The sequence below is a fragment of the Lynx rufus genome, unplaced genomic scaffold (genome assembly GCF_022079265.1).
Source record: "Lynx rufus isolate CCGP_SWC_20201006 ecotype Redwood Valley unplaced genomic scaffold, mLynRuf1.p SCAF_2, whole genome shotgun sequence".
Taxonomy (NCBI): Eukaryota; Metazoa; Chordata; class Mammalia; order Carnivora; family Felidae; genus Lynx; species Lynx rufus.
Genome location: NW_025814834.1, coordinates 208,446,906 through 208,461,970, shown reverse-complemented (window position 1 = coordinate 208,461,970; position 15,065 = coordinate 208,446,906). Strand labels below are relative to the sequence as shown.

Below are 15,065 nucleotides of genomic sequence, written 5' to 3'. Positions count from 1 at the left end.
GCCTAAGAACCCGCCGTGCACCCCAGCCTTCTGACCTGTCAGGTGCAAAGAATTGCATGCTCCCTGCAGCCCTCATGCTGCCGAGAGGCAGACACTTTCTGCAAGCCATTCAAAGCCCAGGGCTGCTGAGGCTGGCAGGGCAAAACCCTGCACCCAGCTGGCCCCTTCTATTTCCGGAGGGCAATTCTGGCTGCTACAAAGAGGGATATGCGGCCACGAAAACTGACCGGGTCCTCCGCTCGCTGGGAGAAGCACCAGGATGCCTCTTCCCGCCTCTAACCCCCAGGCCTGGCTAGGATAGCTTGGGGGCTTTCCCAGCTGATGACCTCCCCCTGGCTCGAGTTAGGTCTGGGGACACCCACGAGCTGGACCTCTAGGTGGCTACAGCACAAAAGAAAGAAGGAATGAAAAATTAAACAACCAACGTTTGCAGGCAAAGACTCTCCTGCCTGGTTAAACGGATTTAGGGCTATTTTTGGTCTGCTCTGAAAGAGGGCAAAGGACGGATGGCCTGCTGGGTGCCAACTCGCAGAAACAAACTCCTTCCTCAGCTCAGGGCTCAAAATACACCCAGCCAAGTTTTGGCTAGAGCTGCCAGTGTGCAGAGTGAAGCCACAGAAGGTCAAAGTTCAGGGAGCCAAGGGAGCATCTAAACATCATATGATTCTTGGCCCACACGGACCAAGTGGGTATTTTTGAAACAGCTTAACAACGGATTTCAGCTGGCTTCACTCTAGTACGACAGGATTAATATGTAATAAAATGGATGTTTTGGCCATCTGCAAAGGAAGGTCATTTCCCACCAATCCCAGCATGCACCATAATCCCGAGGCAGCAAACCCTCAAACGGTGGAAAGAAAAGAGAAGGAAGAAAGCTCAACGGGCATGATAAATCGGGCTGCCCCGGCCTCGCGGCCACGCACACACCACATTTCTCTTTAATACTGCTCTGTAACTGGACCGCTGGTGGACCGGATCAATTCCCCTACAGTTCTCTGGCTCCAACATCTAAGCGTGGCCGTTCCCTCAATGGAGAATGCTGGCAAATCCTCACATTTTTGTCAGTCTTAAAATTGGAGACTTCTCTTGAAAACAACTACTGCCCCTTCATTATTTTGGGCAGGTGAGCACGGGAGGAATGACTGCGATTTGCACCGAGCGGTGCGTTCGCCGCAATGGAAAACACCGGACTGATCCCAGATCATGTGAAACAAAGGCCTGGATACACACACTGCTTCTAGACAGACCCATGGCGGTGTGAGTTTTCGGAAATTATAGCTCTGGGAACTTCAGAGGCACAGCAGTACACTCAGCACAGACCACCTCTTACAGGAATGAAAAGAATACTGCAGACCCAGTTAAAAAGAAAAGGAAAAAAAAAAAAAAGGGCAAACAAACCCTGTCATTCCCAGGGCAAAGAGAAGAAAATTAGCAGCAATGAAAGACAAACATTCAAAGAAGGAATTTCTAGGACTGGTCACGGGATCTTGAACAAAACGGGCCCAAGTGCTCCTTATACACTACGGTGCATAGCGAGGACCTTGACGGAAGGCCATTAATCAAAAAGTGGCCTTTGAAGCATGTCAATATAGTTTTAACGAGGTGTGCTTTACCAGATCCTAATTCGGCGAAAAGTCATGCTCCATTTCCATTTTGAGATTTATCATACTTCAAATTAAAAAATTAATGAGCACACTGATTCCCCAGCCCATGCTGGATGATGGGGATCTATTACATACGGCCTCCTGTTCAGCCTTAGGAGGTAGATGGGGCCCAAGGCTGGCCTCCACACAACTTGGTGAGGGGAAGTCGGCACCCCTCCAACCTCCCCACAAAGCACTGGACAAAAGTGAGGTGTTAATCCCACGTGGCCTAGCTCTAAGAAGGGAGCGTCTTTCAAGTCTCTAGCTGCTGCTGCTGTTGTTTTCAATTGTATGAAATTTTTTTAATGTTTATTTTTGACAGAGAGAGTCTAGACAGAGTGCAAGCGGGGTAGGGGCAGTGAGAGAGGGAGACACAGAATCTGAAGCAGGCTCCAGGCTCTGAGCTGTCAGCACAGCAGAGCCCAATGCAGGGCTTGAACCCACGAACCTCGAGATCGTGATCTGAGCCAAAGTCGGACACTCAACCGACTGAGCCACCCAGGCGCCCCTGAATTATATAATTTAATTCTAAATTACTCTCCATAAAACATACATTTTAATATTTTAAATCACTGATGAATTATTTAACCCCCTTTTCCCCAAACAGGTAAGACGGACACATTAGGATGACATACCATATTTAATCTGCTGCTCTAGGGGTGGGTGATTCACCGAAAGGTACCCAGCAGAGTGATCCCACCCGGAGGAGTTGGGATTCCTGGTGCTGCTCAGCCACACCACCGCCCCGGCTTCTTCCTGACCGAGTCTAAATCACCTAAAAGAGGTGCAGTGGTCCTACATACATTTCAAGGGGGACTGTGAAAATCAGATGAAATAATAACGCAAACCAAAGCACCCAGCCCAGTCCTGGGCACACAGCAGGCGTTCAACTGTTAGCTGTTGAACCCGCCACCTGCGTCTCCCTCCAGCCCCTCGCCAGCCACGTTCTATGGAAGACAAAGTTAGAAGGGGGGAAGCAGTGCCTCTGACACTAACCCACAGGATGCCACAGAGCACGTCACCTATCTGGGGCAGGTGCAGGGTGGTACTTCAACCTGGGCCCAAGCACCCTTCTGCAAAGTACGTGCCACAGTGGGCCTCTCGCACCCAGTATGTGGCTGAGGTGAGAGGCGGCTCTCCTTCACTCCCGCCAAGCCCAAGTACAAGTACCAGACCCAGCCAGGGAAGCTGACCAGGTTCCCATAAAAGCGGCTCTGGGCACATCTCTGAAATAGAGAGCGGCGAGGGGATAGCACAGAAAACACACAGCTGTAGAACACTTCAGTTGCCCTAAGAACAAAATAGCCCGAGGAATGGTCTACTGAGAAAAATTTGCTCATCATTTCTTCTATGTTCGGTTGATTTCTAAAATACAGTAACAGCTAAATTGGCACACTGAATTTAAACTCAGCCAAGCATGCTTTCATGCTGAGTTTAAAGACAAACAGGCCTCTGCCACTGACCCAATTAGGGACCTGATCATACCTTCAGCCTCTGCCCACCTCTGCCACATACAATCAAGCAAAAATAAGCAAAAATCTCCGATCAGGAAAAACACAAAACAATACAGCACTTCCCAGTTCGCTACTTTAACGGGGCTGGGAGTCAGCAAACCAGTCCGCACAGCCCAGTGTGCCCCAAGTTCACGGAGTGGATGATGGTGACAATAGCCACCGCCTCACGTTCAAGCCCTCCTTCTGACCTTCAGGGACCCCTTGGAACCACCCAACTCTGTATTTCACCATTTCCCAACACAGACTGCTTTCTCTCAACACCCCCCCCACCCCCCAAGCTGCCCCGCCAACTCACTGCACATCCTCACGCCCAGATTGTTTACAAAATCAGGTCTAACCAATCCAATGTTTGGGCCAATGCTGGAAAATCAGGAAGTTTCACATCAACTTCTAAATGTATGGCTTCTCCAGAAAAATCCAAAAGCAAGTAACAGAGGACCACCCTCCCACAGGGCAATAAACAAGCAGCTGGAATGAAGCGGCCCCTGCCCTTTCAGAGGGGGCCTGCCCACCAACCCCCTCGAGGACATTCCGTTCCCCTCACGGGCTGAAGGCACCTCCCAGGCTCTGGGTTTTGACTTGATTCTGCACGTTCAGAGGCTCGTTTGCCTCGCGATTCCACCCACTCTTCTTTCACACGCCCCTAACACGCCTCCGTGTCAGCCGGGACCCATCGCGCCTTGCGTCGCAAGTACCTGTCGCTGTCTTTCTCATCAGGGCCGCTCACCTCAAGAAACCTCCTCCTCCTTCTTACTTGCGGAACTGTTACCCGCACAAGCTAGCGGGTTCACAACTCCTCACTGGGCTGACTGTGTCACACAGCTGCCTCCCGACTGGGACTCTGGGTGCCTATAAATACACAGACAGTTGCGAGTAGGGGCCTGCAGACTGCTGGGAAGTTCTCCGTGGCGATGACACGAGTCTCCCGCGGTAAGGCTTTGCTAGTACAACTGCTCTGAACTCATACAACGGAATGAAGTGTGTGGACAGGTTTTCAATCCATTACAGTAAAAGCCACCTCATCGATGAGCCACGGTCGGCAGCTGAGGATCACATCCAGAAGACATGGGGGCCATGAGCACAACAGGGGACTGGACTCGGAGGCCCAGGTGCCAGAGCCGGAGCCAGAATGTACTGGCCAAAAAATCTAGCAACTCAGTTGGCCTCTTGGGGCCTGATTTTAGTTTATTTTACTTCTTTTCAATATTTCCCACAGCTTTATAGGTTATTTAAAATAGTCTGAGCTATTTCAAATAATATCATGGTGCCAGTTAATCTGAGGCATCATTGTGAGACCAATCATTCCGAATTAAAAAGAAAAGACACATTTAAAAAGTAGGTGTGATGAGATCTTTGAAAGCCGGCTTTTGTGTTTTATACCATTGCAAGTGGAAGGGAAGCCCTCAAGTATGTTACAGGGTAGATTCTGCACTGCCTTGGTTGGAGAAACTTCCACAACAGCAAAGAAATGAAGGAAGCCTGGCTCCGGGCACTACCGAATGCCTGCTGGGCGTGTACGGCCTCTTCCTCCCTGCGCGGAGATGCAAGCTTCTAGAACCTGAACCCATGCAGGTGGGGCAAGGAGACAGACGGTGACCAACTTCAGAAGTCCTATCTTGGGCTCTGCAAACGGAGCTGGCTCCGAGACAACCGCGTGGAGGAATCTCAGAGCTCAGTGGGGGTGGAAGGTTTCTGCCGTGTTTTGAGCGCCGCACGGCAAAAGGCACACAAACACAACCAGTTGGGAGCCACAGCCCGAAGGAAACCATACGAACAAAGCTCATACCAGGTCGATCAGGTCGCTGAGGTTTTTCTCGATTTGCTGTGGAGGCAGGCGCCTCATCAAGTCCAAGGCACAGTCCAGCTGCTGATCGCTCTGTGAAAAGAGAAACAGACGTGTCTGTGTTATTTTGCTTTTGCCAACAGAAGCGCCAAAACCCCCTTTTATTATTATTTTTAAGTTTATTTATTTGTTTTGAAATGGTGGGGCGGGGGCAAGGAAGAGAGAGACAGGGAGAGTGTGTATGGGGAGGGGAGGAGCAGAGAGGCGGGGGGAGAGAGAATCCCAAGCAGGCTCCGCACATCAGCACAGAGCCTGATGCAGGGATTGATCCCACAAACCGTGAGATCATGACCTGAGCCAAAATCAAGAGTCAGACGCTCAACCAAATGAGCCTCCCAGGCGCCCCTAAAACCCCCTCTGAAAAAGCATTCTTGCAGTTTCAGCTTGCTCAGGGTACTCTAACTCCAAGCAGGACTGCAGCGGGCCCTCCATCACATCTCCCAGAGAGAGGGGGACAGGCTCTGTGACGGCACAATCTCACGTGGAGACATCCAGAACATACTCCAAGTGGGAAGCAGGCCAGAGCTCCACCCACAGCTCAATGCCCCTCGGCTTTCCTTCTCCAATTCAACAGACCGTGGGAGATGCTGACGTGTGACCTCCTGATCAGCCCTACAAGGGACCATGCTCCAACAGCAAGTTAGGCTTTCTCCTTTGCTGTCACTTGGACATGCAAGTCAGGTAATGTTACCAGGCAAAGAACAACCGGCAAGATGCACACCAAGGTTAAAGTGTTTCGGTGAATTCAACGGAAGCTTGGGACATGTCCCCAGGCGCCAGGCCCTTGCAAAGGAGACCGAGACCTGGAGCATCTACAGTCAAGAGGTCGCTCCAGCTGCAGAGCAGACGGCCAGAGCAGCCAACGGGGGTCACTGCAGCCGCAGGGGCCCAGGAGGATAAAGACTATACTGTGAGCTTCACAGTACTCTCGCCTCATCTGGCATTCAGTCTGCACACATTTACCACGAGCCGCCAGCCAGCCCTCATAAATACGGGACCGATGACGGAGGCAGGAGGCGGAGGGAGGAAGGACCGAGTGGGGGTGAAGTGAAAGTAATCAGTGCCCAGGGGGCTACGGCACAGGAGGCACGACGAGAAAGGGGAGAAAGGCAGCCCAGGCAGACGACCGCACGCACCCTGAGAAGTACAGGCAGGGAGGCCGGCCTGATGGCTCAGAGGCACCGCCTCATGCGTGTCCCAAACCTGCTCTGCCCAGACCAAGCGCAGAATGTTTAAAAGCCCTCCATCAACACACTAGAGTATCTTCATAAAATACACAAAGTAATCCTGGAGATGCCACATTGGCCTTAGTGAAACAGAACCCCCGAGCAGGACTGCCTGTGCCCTAGGTATGTTAACCACAGACGCTGTGGGGCGAGGACCCGCTCTGTACTTCACCAAGGAACGAACACGTCGAGGTGGCTGGAGGCTGTTTCATTCCCAGGTAACTGATGTGGCGCATACAGCAGGCTGTTTTTAAAAAAGAAGAAAGCAAAACAAACAAATACAAAACCAACTTGTGCCCTGCTGAAGATGGTGATCAGTGACACTTTATTCTGGGACACACGACCGTCACTACTACCCTGCAAAGCTGGACACACACACGTGCACACGCACATACTCTCTCTCAGCCCAGAAACGGTAAAGCACTTGTTCTGTTCGGTGGAACATTCCAGCAACCGTGGGTTCCCCGCTTGCGCCATGCCGTCTATCTACGCCAGCCAAGGCCATAGTGACATGGGTCTGGCCTACTGGCACGGGAAGACGTCTTAACACCACTTAACGGGTCGAGAACGCAGAAAAATGTAGTTACCGCCAGAGAGACTTCTAGTCAACGTCCAGTTCTGCCATTCATCAACTAGAAAGAACCTTGGGCAAATTTCTTAACTCCTCCAAGCCTGTATTTATCCGTAAAATGGGACAGTATGTACTTCACAGGGTTGTTGCAATGATTCACTTAATACCCGTGAAATTTTTAATATACAACAGTATGTGTTTGGGAGTACTGTCTGTATATGTGTATTAATACATGTTGTAAGTATCTTGACATTTTAAAATATAAATGTAACATCCACCCCACTCAACCTAGCCCTCAAGTCTTTCCGGCTGCTGTAAATTGGAGACACGAGCAGCTATGTCTCCCCTCCCCCACAACCGTGCCAGAACAGAAAACCCTAAAGTATTCAAGTCAAACTAGCTAAAAGATGTAAACTAATGAGCCAAAGACCTAAACAGACACCTCCCTGAAGAAGAGAGGCAGATGACAAATGAGAATATGAAAAGATGCTCCACATCATTTGTTACCAGGGAGATGCGGAGAAATACAAACGAAAGCAGCAGTGAGATCCCATTACACCCCTACGAGAGTGGCCCAGACCCAGGACTCTGCCGACAAGGCTGTGGGGCAACAGGAACTCCGACTCGTTGCCGGTGGGAACGCAAAATGGGACGCAGCCACCTTCGAAGACAGTTTGGTGGCTTCTCACGAAGCGAAGCATGCACCTGCCATCGTATTCGTACGATCCAACAACTGCACGCCTTGGTATTTACCCAAAGGAGCTCAAAACTTACGACCGTCCACACAAAAACCTGCACACAAATGTTCATACCAGCTTTATTCATAACTGCCCCACCCTGGGAACAACAGAGATGCCCTTCCGTAGGTGAATGGATAAGCAAACCTGTGGCCCATCTAGACACCAGAATACTATTCAGGGCTAAAAAGAAAAGATACCAAGCCATGGAAAGACATGGAGGAGTCCTGAATACCAAGTGAAAGAAGCCAGTGTGAAAAGGCTACATACGAGTGATTCCAACGAGGTGGCATTCTGGAAGAGGCAAAACTATGGAGACAGGAGAAAGACCAGTGATTGCCAGAGGCTGAAGGGGAGGGAGGGCTGAACAAGCAGAGGACAGCACACGGGATGTTCAGGTCAGTGAAACCACTCTGCACGGTACTGTAATAGTAGACACGTGTCACTGGAATGTGTCCCAAAGCACAGACCGTACAACACGAAGAGTGAATCCTAATGGAAACTACGGATTTTGAATGATTATGATGTGTCAGTATAGATTCAGCAGTGTTAACTCTGGTGGGGAATGCTGATTTATAGTGGGGAAGGCCATGTGTTATAAGGCAGGGAATATACGGGCACTCTCCGTACCTTCTTGCTCAATTTTCCTGTGAACTAAAAACTGCTCTAAAAAACCACGTCTATTAAAAAAAAGCCGGGGCGGCTCAGTAGGTTCAGTGTCTGACTCTTGATTTCGGTTCATGAAATCGAGTCCCATATCAGCACAGAGCCTGCTTGGGATTCTCATTCTCTCTCTCTCTCTCTCTCTCTCTCTGCCCCTCCCTGGGCTAGTACATGCTCACACTCGCTCTCCCTCTCTCAAAATAAATAAACATTAATAAAAAAAAAGCTGTGAACCAGTGTTTTCAACTGGGGTTGATCCTGCCCTCCCACGAACCCCCAGGAGACATCTGGCAATGCATGGCAGTATTTTTTCGTTGTCATCACAGGAAGAGAAGGCGCTACTGGCATCTGATGGGTAGGAACGAGAGATGCTTCTAAACATTCTACGATGCAGAAGACAGTCCCCGACAAACCTGGCCCCAAATGCCAGAGTCAAGTCTGAAAACACTAATTTAAAAGTCAGTTAAAAGTCATTTTGGGGGACTGCAGACACTCAGACTCTGATCAAAGCTAAGGCTCTAGAAAACTGCACAGAAACATTTTACACACAATTCTAATTCACAGACCACTCACAACCCCTAAAAACTTCTGGTCTTTAGAAATATTCTCAACTGGGTATTAATACTCTTCCTGAGAACAAAAAAAACCAAAGTTAGATAGAAGTAAACCTAGCTATGCTGAAACCTTCATCCAGAACATACAGGAAGTCAAAAGCAATAAACTAGAAATTGAGCAGCGTATTATCTAGGAAGAGAAAGTCGTAACTTGGCCAGAAAAGAGCCACATGGAAAGATCTGGTGTCCACCCTTCCATGCAGCCTGAGCACAGCCTCGCCCCCGAGGGCGCCAGCGGCTCGGAGGCCCCGTCCTGGACGGTCCTCTGTCTGACTGCATCTATTTGACAGCACTAGAAAAACACAACTGCAAAATGGTCTAACTCCTATTTTGCATTAATCCCAATGAATCCTACTCGGAAATGTTTCACTACAAATTTCGAGGGCTGAGGACGTCTGTCGTTAAATTAGGAAAAGGACCGAAGGCTTCCCAGAAGTGAAGCAACATGGGGAAGCTTAACGACAGCTTGTAAAAAGTTAAAATTAGAGTGAACCGGGGCCCTTCACCCGGGAGTCACCCCATACCCTGAAAGGTCCAAACAGGACACAGCACCAGAGAATGAAGAGAACACGGACGGCCCGCAGCTCCGGAAAACAACGTGAGGGAGCCCAGAGACACAGTGACCGGCTGTCAGGCTTGGGTTTCCCGCCCCGGTTCCTGCCCTTAACCGGCTTTCTATGTATTTTGTGGACGCTCATCCCACGACTGAGTGCTCCCCATGGACGGACGGCGCCTTCAAAGCCCAAAGTGCTCCCAGACACGTCCCGCAGACAACACGCCTCAGCAGGTCTACCTCCCGCTGGTGGTGGTCTCCAGGCTGAAGGGTAAATAATAAAACCATGACCACCGCCCCTCCCTCCGCAGAGTTCTCTGCCCATTCCGTTAGTCATTCGATAACTACTCGAGTGTTTCCTAGGTGACAAGCACTGTTTTTGATGCTGAATGGTGAGTAAAACAAAGTGTCTTCAGGAACTTATGCTGTAGTCAAAATCTGCATGGGAAAAAAAGATCTTTGTTAGGAAGAGTCTCTGCTAGGACGTCAAAGAGTAAGGAGGGGACAGGTACCCCACTTCAGGCTGGTAAGGTTCTACAGGATCAGACTACGAGTTCTGGGTATGTGTGTGTGTGTGGGGGGGGGTGGGCTGTGTGTGTTTAAGCACATAAATCAAGTCAGGAAATGTTTCACTTTCTGCTCGTTTTTCACACGACTTGAAGAAAAAACACAAAACTGCTTCAATCACCCTCCAACAAATAAAGCCACTGTTAATACAGACTAGAAACAATTTTTCAGAATAACAAGCTGAATAAAACACTACAGCCTAAAACAAAAATCTCCTATGGAATTCTAAGACAGCCGCCAGGGTTGTCCATCATTTGCAAGCAGTTAAAACTCGGCCCTGTACAATGAAGTAAAAAGGCACAGACTGATTTGGAAATCCTCACCAAACAATTTATCCAGCCCCCAGGCACAGGACACGTCCCAACCTGTAAAAAACTCAAAGTCTAATTCAGCGAACACACCTATCCACAAAAATGAAAAAAGTCACAGTAAAGGTGACACTAAGTGGTACGGGGAGCCTCATGTTTTATCACTGGCTACATACAGTACAGGCTAGGAGTGCAGGAGGCAGGCATGGGGGGATGGAGGGGGAGTTGGGGGTGGGGAAGAGAGGCCCTGCGATAAATGGGTAAGGAAGAGGACAGCACAGGGACACGGAGGAAGAAGGAGTGGCACTGGGAGGGGACTAGGGCCTCATCACAAAGGGCCTCCGGTCAGGCTGGTTTCCGCCCACCCGGCTCAGAGGGCAGCAGTTTTCTAAGCAGGCTCCAAGCCCGGGCTCCAGACCTCAGGTCTCCCGGCAGCTGTGCCGCAGCCTACTTTGTAGAAAGGCTTCTGTGCCATGTTCTCTGGCCTCGCAAACTTTAAAATCGACTTCTCCAGAGGGATTAGGAGTTCCTAAAGATTTGTCCACAGAGGAATGACAGGAACACTGCTGCGTCTCAGAAGGTTAAACAGATTACACTGTCCAAAAATGGCCATAACAAGCTCTCTCACCGGGCCTGCTCCTCTGACGTGACTTTGACACTCCTCCCTTTGAAAGGTGGAGTCTATGTACCCCCTCCTTGGAAATGGGAGAACTTTGATGGCTATTTCTATCAACAGAGAATAGCAGAATTGATGCTCTGCGATTTCTGAGGCCAAGCCATAAAAGCCAATTCGTTGTTTTTTTTTTTTAACTTTTTCTGTTTTAAAAAATTTATTTATTTTTAATTTAAAACTTTTTTTTAATTTACATCCAAGTTAGCATAGTGCAATAATGGTTTCAGGAGTAGAATTCAGTGATTTATCCCCTACATAGAACACCCAGTGCTCACGCCAACAAGTGTCTTCCTTAATGCCCTTACCTATTTATAGCCCACCTGCCCAGCCACAACCCTTCCATCTACCCTGTTTGTTCTCTATATTTAAGAGTCTCTTAAGTTTTGTCCCCCTCCCTGTTTTTATATTATTTTTGCTTCCCTTCCCTTATGTTCACCTGTTTTGTATCTTCAGGTCTACATATGAGTGAAGTCATATGATATTTGTCTTTTTCGAACTAATTTCGCTTGGCATAATACCCTCTAGTTCTGTCCACAATATTGCAAATGGCAAGACTTAATTTTTTGATTGCTGAGTAATATTCCTGTGCGTGTGTGTGTGTGTGTGTGTGTGCGCGCGCACGCACACGACATCTTCTTTATGCATTTGACAGTTGGGCTCTTTCCATCCTTTGGCTATTGTCGATAGTGCTGCTATAAACATGGGGGTGCACGTGTCCCTTCGAAACAGCACACCTGTATCCCATGGATAAATGCCTAGTAGTGCAATTGCTGGGTCGTAGGGTAGTTCTATTTTTAGTTTTTTGAGGAACCTCCACACTGTTTTCCAGAGTGGCCGCACCAGTTTGCGCTCCCACCAGCCGTGCGAAAGGGTTCCTCTTTCTCCGCATCCTCGCCAACATCTATCGTTGCCTGAGTTGTTAATGCTAGCCATTCTGACTGGTGTGAGGTGATATCTCATTGTGGTTTTGATTTGTATTTTCCTGACGATGAGTGATGTTGAGCACCTTTTTCATGTGTCTGTTAGCCATCTGGAAGGACAATTCATTTTCCATCTTGAGTGCTGAACACTCGGACTTGGAGCCCCAAGCTTCAATGTAAACAGTTTGCCCTACAGCGGCCACACTGTGAGGAAGCCCAAGATAACCCACACAGGAAAGCCACATGAAGGGACCATGAGAGTCACCAAGCCCCCTGATGTCCCCTCTTCCAGCTGCAGCTAGCTGTCTGATGGCAAGAGCTCAAGACCCCAAGCCAGAACCACTCACCCAAGGCCCACCTGAATTTCCTGACCACAGAAAGCACTTGACATAAGGATTTCTGTTATTTTAGGTCACTAGATTTGGGGGGGACTCTGTTAGTCAGCAATAGTAACTGATACAGAAGGACGTCTCTGGTGACTGTGGGGGAGACGGTCTGACCACAGATGGGATCAGGGGCGGGAGAGCCAGGACAGGAGCCTCTACAGCAACCAGGGCTGTGGCTGTGTGGCTGGAGAGGACAGTGGGAGGTGGGCAGGGGGGGTCAGGAACTTTAAGAGGCAGGAAAGACAGGACAAGGGCACTTACTGGAAACGGGAGGAGGCCCAAGAAGTTGGGGACGGACCACCTGCTAGAGGACAGCGCTGTGGCCTCGTTCGCGTGCGTGTGGTTTCTGCGTGCCCTTTTAAAACACGCTGTTGTAATTTCAAGGACAAGCAGTGACTCCGACTGTGTGGATTTCTGAGCGGAAGTCCTGCTTGGCCCGCGCTGGTGTCTGGCCAAGGCCGATGTGCACTTAACAGCATCTGTCTGTACATAAACAACCACCCAAAGCTTCAAGGCCTTTACAGTCTTTCCTAAGTTCATCAAGACCTTCACGCGTTTACATTCCCGAGCGGCTTAAGTCAATTCTTGCTTCACAGACAGCACCGAGGCAGACTTCACCCAGGCTGATTTCCCACAAATTTATGGGGTCTAACTTGACCATGACTTGTCTTGTATCATCTGTGACCCAAGAAGCAACTCTGTTTACAAGGTGCATCTCTTTTCTGCCATGTGGCTCAGGAACAAGTTGTGCTGGGGGCTATCTGGGGAAAGATTCACCAGCCAGCCCAACCCACAACTCGTCTGTAGGTCACTCTGGAAAAGTGTCTCTTCCATTGACTGACTGCCCTCTGGCTGAATCTTCTGGGAGGGACGCACGGTGGTGAGGGCCGAGCGCAGAAGGACATGGCTCACCAAACACACACAAGCATTCCCTCTGGATGACTTTTCATTCCCACGGGAAAGCCCAATACCCTCTAGCAAGCGAATCAGAGCCACAGTGAAAGCCCATTTGGGAGATCAAGCCTCCTTCCACCTTTTGGGGTTAGTGCCGCATATCATCACAGCCGGATCAATGTCATTTGCCAAAAACCGAGGAGAAAACTGCGCGATATAAAAACCATTTTACAGTGGCAGTGGCGGGACCACCGTGCTCTGGATCTCTCTGGAAACACCATGCCTTTACAAGTCTCCGCTCTACGAAAATTCTATCAGAATCACAGGACGGACTTCGAGTGCATCTAGGTCCCGCCCTCTCATCTTATGGACGAATAATGAGGTTCAGAGAAAGTCTGGCAAGGTCACGAGGCCAGTGGCGAAGTCAGCACTTGAGCCCGCACCTTCATGCTGAGAGGTTTTCTACCACACATCACGCTATCTTTCCACTTGATTCAGTTAGCACAACCGTGCGAGGGACGGGCACACACGGGGGACACAGGGCTGGACTAGTCAGACATGGTCCCTGCCCCCAAGGAGCTTGTGACCCAAGGAAGAAGGCAAACAGCAGGAAAGGTCTATGCCACTCTGTTCAACCCTCAGAACTACGGACACGTCACTCACCCCATCATCACTGAGGAGCTGGGAGCCCCTCCAATAACCAAAGTATCAACCTTGTTTTCATCCGGAGAGATGGTAACCTTTCTAAAATGTTCTACAGGGTCCATGTGTTTACAGAGAGGACAAAGCAGGGAACACAGTTAAACCATCTCTCACTGGCAGAGGGTTCCTGGAACACAGCCCGGTGTCTGCTTTTTACATTTTTCTGATCTTCCGTTAGCTACACTTCATCTGTTACTTTTAACCTACTATGAGTGTGGAAACTGGAAACCTATTTTTGTTTAAAAACAAACAGACAGAACAAAAACAGCATCAACTCTGATGGAAGGAATAAACCACAGGTTTTTAACTTGGGGTACAGAGTCACTGTTCCACAGCTTGTGAGCGCCTTGACAGTTTGTAAAGGGGTGTGTGAAGGTACAGATGTGTGTGTATGTGTGAGAAAGGAGGCGAGTGTGTGTGTGTGTGTGTGCGTGTGAAGGTAGGGATGTGTATGTATGCATGACAGAGAAAGTAGGGGCATGTGTGTTAAGGTAGGGGTGTGTATATGCATGAGAAAGTAGGAGTATGTGTGTGCATGAAGGGAGGGGTGTGTATGTATGTGTGGGAGAGAAAGTGTGTAGGAAGGGATGTGTATGAAGGCAGGTGTGTACGTGAGAAAGTAGGGGGTGTAAGAAGGCAGATGTGTGGGTGTGTGCATGAGAAAGCAGGAGTGTGTTTAAGAAGGTAGAGGTGTAGGGGCACCTGGGTGGCTCAGTCAGTTAAGCGTGATCTGACTTTGGCTCAGGTCGTGATCACCTGGTCCATGAGTTCGAGCCCAACATCGGGCTCCGTGCTGACAGCTCAAAGCCTGGAGCCTGCTTCCGATTCTGTGTCTCCCTCTCTCTCTGTCCCTCCCTGCTCATGCTGTGTGTGTGTGTGTCTCTCTCTCTCAAAAATAAATAAACATTAAAAAAAAAAAAAAAGAAGGTGGAGGCGTAAATGTTACAAAAGCATGTGTGTGTGTGAGAGAGAAAGCGGGTGTGTGTGTGTGTGTGTGTGTGTGTGTGTGCACACATGTGAGCACACAGTTTTCCAAGGTTAAGGGTCCACAGCTTTTTTCAAAGAAGTCTAAGACTGTGAAGGCACAGATGTGATTTAATAACAATAAAAATTCCTGTTCTCCCACTTCACCTGCAGGGTGGAGCTAAATCAGTCACCACTTCGTCCCCTGGAGCCGTGGTTTTCAAAACCGTGAAGCAGTGTGGCCTGGCAACGCTCTCTGTGCTGCGGGACCACCGGGAATGAGGCAGA

General features: G+C 49.4%; 1 protein-coding gene across 4 annotated transcripts in view; it reads right to left on the bottom strand.

Moving 5' to 3' along the window:
- Window positions 1-15,065, bottom strand: part of CAPZB (capping actin protein of muscle Z-line subunit beta) — a 135,214-nt gene that overhangs the window by 67,148 nt on the left and 53,001 nt on the right. For all 4 annotated transcript variants that reach the window (XM_047082739.1, XM_047082737.1, XM_047082736.1 and 1 more), the window contains exon 2: window positions 4,944-5,033. In XM_047082739.1, coding sequence (XP_046938695.1) covers window positions 4,944-5,033 — 90 coding nt within the window. The remainder of the gene's footprint in view (window positions 1-4,943; window positions 5,034-15,065) is intronic.